This window comes from Coregonus clupeaformis, chromosome 15 (genome assembly GCF_020615455.1).
Source record: "Coregonus clupeaformis isolate EN_2021a chromosome 15, ASM2061545v1, whole genome shotgun sequence".
In the NCBI taxonomy this organism is placed as follows: Eukaryota; Metazoa; Chordata; class Actinopteri; order Salmoniformes; family Salmonidae; genus Coregonus; species Coregonus clupeaformis.
In genome coordinates, this window is record NC_059206.1 from 36999310 (window position 1) to 37008677 (window position 9368).

Consider the following 9368-nt stretch of genomic DNA (forward strand, 5'->3'; position numbering starts at 1 on the left):
CAGTAGCAGGTTTGAACACATTTGAATTTTTAGGCTAAAACAAACATGTTATAAAATAAACATTCCCTTATGTTTCCAGCATGAAAATATATTGATATCGAAATATGAAATTGATTATGTGGGCAAATAATTAGAACGAAAAAACATTCAAACTATCACAAACATTTTGCGTTTTGGTGACTTTGGCATTTTTCACTTCACTAAAAAGTAATCAATATATTAAAAACACAAATGGACTTATAACTGAGAAGTTGCTAAATGTTAGTTCTGGTGAATGAACAATTGGCAACATTTCCCAATTCAGTATGTTACATTAATTTACATCAGGGCTCTCCAACCATGTTCCTGGAGAGCTACCATCATGTAGGTTTTCAAACCAACCCCAGTTGTAACTAACCTGATTCAGCTTATCAACCAGCTAATTATTAGAATCAGGTGCACTAGATTAGAGTTGGAGCAAAAACCTACACAACGGTAGCTCTCCAGGAACAGGGTTGGAGCACCCTGATTTATATATTCCAATAGCAATTCCCATTTTTGTATAAGATCACTTGGATTGCTTGCATAGTGCAGCACAACTTTGTCTACTGATGGGTTCCTCTTCTAGAGTAGCCTAAATCTTTGGCAATAATTACAGTATTTTATGCATATTCCCTTCATATGCTTTCTGCATAGGGCATGTTACACAATAATTACAGTGCTTTCTATACCTTAGATGCTACCAAAGTAACTGAATCTTTAGTGCTAACCAACATTTCCAGAATTGTTACATCTATTCTGTTCACCTCGGTAATGAATGACAAGGGGCAAAAAAGACCTAAGGTTAATCTAAAGACTGAACATTGACAAGTGCATCACAATATACTCTGTAAAGATCTATTCAAAGTGACAGACAACTGTACATAAGACCTTCTTTTTGAGGCGGAAATAAACAACAAACAAAAACAAAGGCAGATGTTTACATGTAATGAAAATAGGGTCTTAATGCCAGGTCTAAGGACATTGACCCAAATATTCCCAAATATGGCTAACATCAAGAGTTACCTGGATATGCACCAAGTGGAGGTCTGAAAATGAATAGGTGGGCTCTGCAGCCAGGGGTATTCAATTCCAGTCCTGGAGGGCAACACTGTCTGTTGGATCCCTTTTCCCCCTTATACAAAGTCATTGACTGGCCAAAGGGTCATAGATCCCCCTAACTTGGAGTTTAAAATGAAAAGATGAGAATAGACAGAGGGGCATAGACAAGTGGCAGACAGTACAGTGGCCCTGGAGGTCTGGAGTAGAGGAACCCTGCTGTATTGGCTTTGTGCTTCACAGTGATGTTACAGTAGTGGGATCAGCAGAGGTTTCAGATGGCTTGGGAGGAAGTCCTGTCTGGGTCAGAGGGTGGGAGGGTAAACTTCCTGGTGGAGCTAACCTGTCCAGGGACACTAGGACCAGGCTGCAGGGTGGTCGTGGTGATTATTAGTCGTGCCTCTCTCCTGCAGATTGACCGTAGACCTTACGCAGGCTGGAGTCCAGCAGGAAGTCCACTCCCCTGTGGAACACAAAGAAGGAGAAGGGCTTTAAGGTTTAAGAAACTGTCCTGGCTCCCTACAGGCGTCATCAAGTACATATAGGCCTATAGATATGAATGTGCTATGCACTCACCGCAAATCGCACAGCCATGTAAGATACTCAGGTTGTAAACGGTGGAGTCAATATTGTGAGTTGAAATGTCCCATATTTTCAGAAATCGCATGTTGGCCTATTTAAACTGCTGTTCACTGACAACCGTGCAACTCAACAATCAGCCGTTTGAGAAAAGCCACGTGCTGCCCAAATTGCGGGCTTCCCGACTAATCAAACAATTTATGTGATAAAACATAACAGTCTTCAGAAGCCAATGATCCGTTATTTATCATCTGTAAATAAATGTAATGCATACCAGAGGTGGGGAACTCCATCCCAACCGGGGACGGAATATAACCAACCGTTCAGAGCTGGGGATGGCAGAAGCAGAGAGGGGGAATCCCCCATCCCTCCCTACAAACAGCACCCTGAATACACCTCTCTTCAACGACACCACATGGATTCAGATAAATAAGAATGGTGGCTACACATCTAACACTACAGAAAGCGAAAATAAAGGACATTATGGTGTGCAACTCCTAATTTGACACTTAAAATGATCCATATATTTAAAAAATGTAATGCTGTTTGCTAAGGTAATGTGTGGATTTTTCCTCTCAGTGGGCTGGTGAACAGAAACACAGGCAGGCTGAGACGGTTAACTGCAGGCTAATACCTTGGCACACTTGGGACCATAAACATTGATGTGCAAACGTGCCAAAGTACACACGCTACTCTTATTTCTTCCTCCCGCTCACATTCAGGGTTTCTCTCGCTCTATCTTCTTTCTTTCTCACACACACACACACACACACACGTTTATCATGCTCTCTCTCTCTCTCTCGAACACACACTCCTTCACTGTCTCCCTGACACATAACGGGCACACACATGGAAACATTTCCTTCACTATCTAACCGCCCACCCACACACCTGTCGATGGGGTGGATGATGAAGGGGATGGTGGAGAGGCCAATGGCCGTGGTGGTCCACTTGCGTACGGAGAGGGGCAGGCGTGTTGTTTTGCCCAGGAGGTAGAGAGAGGCAGCACACACACGGTTGATGGTGAAGCCTGGGATAGCGACCGAGGCCAGGGCCTGCCATACAAACGTGTCCACCACCGCTACAGCCACCTTGGTTGTCTTCCCTGGGTTGTCACCATGCTCCTACAGCACAGGGATAGACACAGTGTGACATTCTGTGCTTCAGACCACTTTGTTTCAGTGTGGGAGTTGAGTTGTGTTCTATGAAACATTCTCTTTGGATTTTCTGGAAAAGTTCCATTTACTTTGCATGTGTTGAAAAATAATGTCATTTGGCAGTATTCAGAGAGTGTTTACTACATTTTTGGAAGTTCATAATATAAATGCTTCACAGGGCAATAATTCCATGACCCCTTAAAAGAATGGTAGCTCATATCAATTCAAATGAAGACATAGGATAAGAATGAGAACATAGAGCTTTGCTTTTACAAAATGTCCTCCTTCCTTACCACGGCAGCCTTCTTCCCCTTGTCCACAGCATCAGCGGAAACATACACGGTGGCTACTGCATATGTGGCCCATACAGCACTCACTGGCACCAGGGCACGGAAGGCCTCTCCCACCTCGTTGGCATAGCCTGTGGGCACAAGACGACATGCCAGGGTAAGATATGAGCGCAATTAAGGCTTTAACTGCCTCGTCTGTTGTGAGAGGCCTCTAAACAAATCATGACCAACCCCCACCGGATCAGAGCTGGGGGCCTGAGGTAAAACAAAATGTATTAGAATAATAATTCAAATGTCCCTCTTGGACCTCTGCCATGTAAAGGGGGGGTACATTAATATTCACTTTTGTTTGGGGCTGTGGTTAGTAGCAATAACCCCCCTGACACATTTCGGTCCATAGAATGGGCGGTGACCTTTGGAGCAATATGCACGGTCCGCTCCAACAGGGTTGGAATGACTAATAATGCCCTTGGTCTGTCATTAGAACGCTTACACAGCTCCTCCTGCTGTGTTGGCTGCTGCTGAACCTGTACTGCCACCCTGTGGGCAAACATTATGCTAACGTCAGGTCTGTAGGCCTTTACACACCACACAAGGTTATATGAGCGATACACTACATACAAAAGTATGTGGACACCCCTTCAAATGAGTGTATTCGGCTATTTCAGCCACACCCATAGCTGACAGGTGTATAAAATCGAGCACACAGCCATGCAATATCCATAGACAAACATTGGCAGTAGAATGGCCTTACTGAAGAGCTCAGTGACATTCAACGTGGCACAGTCATAGGATGCCACCTTTCCAACAAGTCAGTTCATCAAATTTCTGCCCTACTAGAGCTTCCCCGGTCAACTGCAAGTGCTGTTATTGTGAAGTGGAAACGTCTAGGAGCAACAACGGCTCAGCCGCAAAGTGGTAGGCCACCCAAGCTCACAGAACTGGACCGCCGAGGGCTGAAGAGCATAGCGCATAAAACTTGTCTGTCCTCGGTTGCAACACTCACTACCGAGTTCCAAACTGCCTCTGGAAGCAACGTCAGCACAAGAACTGTTAGTCGGTAGCTTCATGAAATGGGTTTCCATTGCCGAGCAGCCACACACAAGCCTAACATCACCATGCGCAATGCCAAGTGTCGGCTGGAGTGGTGTAAAGCTCGCTGCCATTGGAAAGCCTTCCTAGAAGAGTGGAGGCTGTTATAGCAGCAAAGGGGGGGGACCATCTCCGTATTAATGCCCATGATTTTGGAATGAGATGTTCGATGAGCAGGTGTCCACATACTTTTGGTCATGTAGTGTATTTGTTTACCTGGTACCTCGTCCAGTCAGGTTACTTAGCTGGCTTACAACCTGGTAACGTGACCAACGACCAGTAGGCTATGGTTTAAGATGATATTGGAAGAAAGGAAAGGTGCTGGATAGCTACTCCAGGAGATGTGTTTTAAAGGTAGGATAGGCCTAATCTCCTTTTCCGGTGCTCCTATACTGTTTGTTGCGGGGAGCACCAGTGCTATAAGTTGGCAGCACCAGTGCTATAAGTTAGGAACACCAGTGCTATAGCCTGGGTACCACAGTCTGTTTTTTCTAACATTCTAGTCCTTGCCACTCATTATCATGCCAATGTCATGTTTGGTATCAAAAGGAGTTAGAATGATAGTGTAAGAGGTTTCAAAAAGCACAAACAGATCTGGGACCAGGCTACCAAAGAAAAAGTTAATTTAGAGCCCTGCTTGTACTTCTACCAACACACTGGCAGCACTAAACAAAAACGATTCAATGCACAGTCCAATTCTGCTACTTCAGTGAATCTGTTTCTGGGAAAGGTTATGCTACTCATATGGCAGAACAACAGCACATTCTGAACAGATTCTGTAACACTCATTTATGTCATTTCTAACTACGTAGGCTACTGAATGTGCTTTACAATACACTGATCGATAATTGGTTGGTGTTGATTATAATGCTATAAAGATGCTTCATGCTAAATGTTTACGAGAGAGAGAGAGCCGGTCTGAGAGAGGAGTGAGAGTCAGTGGTAGAGGAGATAGACAGAGAGCTGTGCATGCAGGCCATAACTCCAGAGTGGCGCAGCAGTCTAAGGCACTGCATCTCAGGGCTTGAGGCGTCACTACAGACTCCCTGGTTCGATTCCAGGCTGTATCACAACCGGCTGTGATTGGGAGTCCCATAGGGCGGCACACAATTGGCTCAGCGTCGTCCGGGTTCGGCCGGTGTAGGCCCTCATTGTAAATAAGAATTTGTTCTAACTGACTTGCCTAGTTAAATAAAGGTCAAATAAAATAAATTAAAATAACAGCACCGATCTGCAGCTGGCCCTGGGGTTATTTGAGTAACATAGCACATTTCAATGTCACCCCCAGCCAATAAGAACCCAGCAGAAAATGTAAATGCATTGCACAGTGGCTAGTGTTATTGATCCCTCCTGTAGCTCAGTTGGTAGAGTATGGCGCTTGCAACGCCGGGGTTGTGGGTTCGATTCCCACGGGGGGCCAGTATGAAAAATGTATGCACTCACTAACTGTAAGTCGCTCTGGATAAGAGCGTCTGCTAAATGACTAAAAAGTTAGAAATCAACACGATTGCCTTATGTGAAGGAGGAACAGATATCCTCTGTACACTTTTGACTCTAAGGTCAGTATGGATAAATGTTATTGCAATGCAGGGACAGCTATATTAATGTAGCTATTAGGCCTACTACACTGAGATTCCAGACATTGTATCATTTCAATGGAACTGGTGCTTAAATATGTGATGAGCGTTTACTTATTTGTCAATCCTAAATCACTACTAGGAAGTACCATGCAATTTACCCAACCCACTAACCTAACTAGCTAGCTGTTTGAAGGCAGCTACTAGATTGGTAGCTATTTGACTACATTAGTATTTGATCGTGTTGCTGAGCTTTGAATTGGTCGAACGCAACCATTACAAAACAATATCAAGTATAGAGCATCTATTTATAAGTAGATCAAATTCAGACCAAAAACTGGCTAGCTCACGAGCTAGCAACCCAGCTCGAGCTAGCTATATCTTGTACTAGTTTACGCTTGTTCTTAGCGTGAGAGGGATTAGACGGGGACATCCCCCTGGTTCAAGACATCCAAAAACAACACACTTTTATGGCATACCTAAGAAGCGGACCCATGTGTCACGATAAATGTCGACCTCCTTGCTCGGTTTTTCTTGAATTGGATCCATGCTTCGTCTTTAACCCCATGTACAGAGGTTTCTTATGCGTCGATAGAGTCCTAACTAGAAGCTGCGAGTCAAGTCTTGCAATGCGCCACACCGAGGGAGTGTCTAAGACTGTATGGTGCTATTCAGAAAGGGAAAAAAGCCTACTGTATTTGTCTGACTTCACATTTCTTATTGGTAAATTATTAGACTTATTATCTTGAGAATCAACCAGTATAAGCTTACAAATTGAATCTTCCACAGAGGGATAAAGTCCGAGTCCCGTGACAAAAGTTAAGAATTGATAGATAGTCCCTGATGACAATTTACATAATGCATACACCGGAAGTTAGCGGATAGAGGAAGAGAGAGGCCCAACTCCGCAGAAAATCTGTCTCCCTCCAGCAGATGGCGTTTTTTCGTTGTTTCGCCCACCAACTTTGAGAAAAAACACTTTATATCGGAGTTGTTTCGAGATGGCTATGCATATTCATTGCATGAGGCTAGTAGCATAGCTTCGGCAGTTGACATCAACAACCCTCGGAGCCATGCAGCCCGCCGTGCCTCTTTGTGGACAACGACTCCCATTGTTAGGGCGGAGAGACATGTATCTTGTCAGTTTATCCCTAATCTTTGTTTAGGCGTGAAAAGTGTTATGTAGCACTATATTGGATCACTCCAATATCGTATCCTTCCACTCCGCAGGATACATTCTGAGTAAGAATTTCAGATTAGTCACCGGTAGTGCTGCGGCAGACCCCCTTAAATAGCTGCCGCTGCACTATTCCCATCTCTTCATTTTCTCAGTTCATTCCATAGAGGATTCGATTGGTAAGAGCTCTATGTATAAGCGCAGAAATATACCTGCAGCTATTCAATAGCTTGGAGCAGCTAGCTAGCTAGCCTCTCCACCTGGGTGTTCTGCTGTCCTCCCACTCTGTTTGGCTTGTGCCATCTCGTTTGGGTTTGTCCTTGTATTTAATTACTTGTGACAGCCTAACCCCGCAAGATCGGGAGTCTGTGTATGTTTAGCTCCGGCGGGCTTGCAGTTCTACTTGGAGAGTGAGTCACGTGTTGCTAGGTGCACCACGCTTATCTCTCACAGGGCGCAGCCATCTTGCCTAGACTCTTGTGTGTTCCACGGTAAATGAGCTATGCAGTAGCTAGCTTAACAAGAGCAGACCACTGCAGGACTAGGCACACTCCTTACATCCTGCCAACACCCCCACGTATAGTGTCGTAGTAAATATATTATGTTATAGCTTGGTCTGGCTAAAATTTTGTGCATGACCCATCTTGTGTTGGGCCTTCGGATTTAATACAATGGACAAAGACTTCTATCTTGTCGGCCTTGTCAGCAGGTGGCTAAGAACAACACCCACGCCATAGGTCTCTCAGTCCTTCCAACTCACGAGTTCTCCCATGACACACACAAACACAAACACACACACACACACACACATTATTACTGATAACACACGCACACACAAAATCCCCTCTTTCGGCTGAACATTTTCCCAAAACACACACACACACACACACACACATTATTACACACACACACATTATTACTGATAACACACGCACACACAAAATCCCTTCTTTTAGGCTGAACATCTGAAGACAGACAACCCGACTCAGAGCCAATGCAATGGAAGTGACCTCGACCAACTCATCAGGACCAATCAGAAGATCAGAACTCCTAGAATCAACCTACTTTATTTTATTGTATAAAATGTCAGCACACAATGTTTAGGGGCGCGCTCTCAGATATCTCCCTACGAGGTTGACGAACGGGTCCGTGCACGCTATTTACAGATATCTTTACCTCTGAATAAACTGCCTCATATTATACAATTATCCACCTCGTCCAAAAGTCTCTACTTGGTCTCCGTTCTCCAGTAAACTTGTTTTATCAACAAAACTTGGTAGCAGAGGATGGTTTTCTAACTCTGAATTCGGTCCATAAAAGTTGATAGAGACAGGAGACAAGTAAGAGACGGATCTGAAAGGACGGGTGACCTGATCCGCAGGAGCAGCCGGGAATCCAGCTCGCCTCAGGAAACTGATCTAGACGGCCGTCAATACAAAGGTAAGCAGAACCTGTTAAAACAAAATCTGCATATTGTATTGTAGGATAAACCCAAATTATGATCAGTAGTACTGGGCGTGAGTATGGATTACTGATAAATTTATAACATATCTATTATGACTCAAAAGGCACATATGTAAAGATATCTGAATTCTTTAGGTTTTTACTGTTGAAATGTGACTCTCTAGGGGAGGAGTCTAGTTACAGAGGTTGAGGTTCACGAGAGACGGACCCTTTTATTTTTTGCTGTTGATATCTGAAATCTTAGGTTTTTACTGTTGAAATGTGACTCTAAGAGAAGAAGTCTAGTTACAGTGGTTTTATTTCCTGTTGAAATGCGGCTTTCTAGTGAGAAGCCTATTACAGTTTTTGGTTCACAAGCGATGGACCCTTTTATTTGATCCACAAGAGAAGGATCTGGTGACTTGATAAAAAAGATTCAGATAGTCGGGTTGAGTTAATTCCGTGAGAATCCAAGTCCAGAAAAGGTTCTCCCGACTAGACGCCAGTTGAATGGTTTAAACGACTGGGAGTCTCCTTGAGGAGAATCAAAAAATATATAATAAAAATACAAGTTCAGATAGTCGGGCAATTTGGTTGACGTGGCACTCAACTATATGTACTGTGAGGAACTTAAACTGAATTCGTGTGTTGATGCTGATATGTAATGAAAAATGTAATTGTTGAAATGATAACCTGAATGTTGTGTAAGATTGGCCGTTTCATGAGACTAACTAGTTGATAACTTTTAAGAGGACCACCGAGTCCTATTTTGCCTGTTATGTAGCCGCTGCGCTAAAAGCTGACTTGAACTTTTTCCCTCTTGCGGTGTTGGTATTTCAATAATTCCTAGAATTAGATTGATAATTGTTTTGGAAGCGCTCGAGTTTGCTAATATATTCTTCCAAAAGGGCGATTCTGATACCTTTTGGGAAAATATATAATAATTCGAATAATTGAAAAACAATAATAACTTTTG

The 9368-nt window shown here is 43.6% G+C and overlaps 1 protein-coding gene across 1 annotated transcript; it reads right to left on the reverse strand.

Annotated features, from left to right (window-relative positions):
- Positions 1-425: 425 nt before the first annotated feature.
- LOC121582517 (mitochondrial fission process protein 1) lies at positions 426-6425 on the reverse strand. Its single transcript, XM_041898369.1, has 4 exons — positions 6252-6425; positions 3107-3234; positions 2548-2780; positions 426-1540 (listed from the first exon to the last, which is right to left on the reverse strand). Exons 1-4 carry the CDS (start codon positions 6319-6321, stop codon positions 1468-1470), a joined length of 504 nt encoding a protein of 167 aa, XP_041754303.1. The 5' UTR covers positions 6322-6425; the 3' UTR covers positions 426-1467.
- Positions 6426-9368: the final 2943 nt, after the last annotated feature.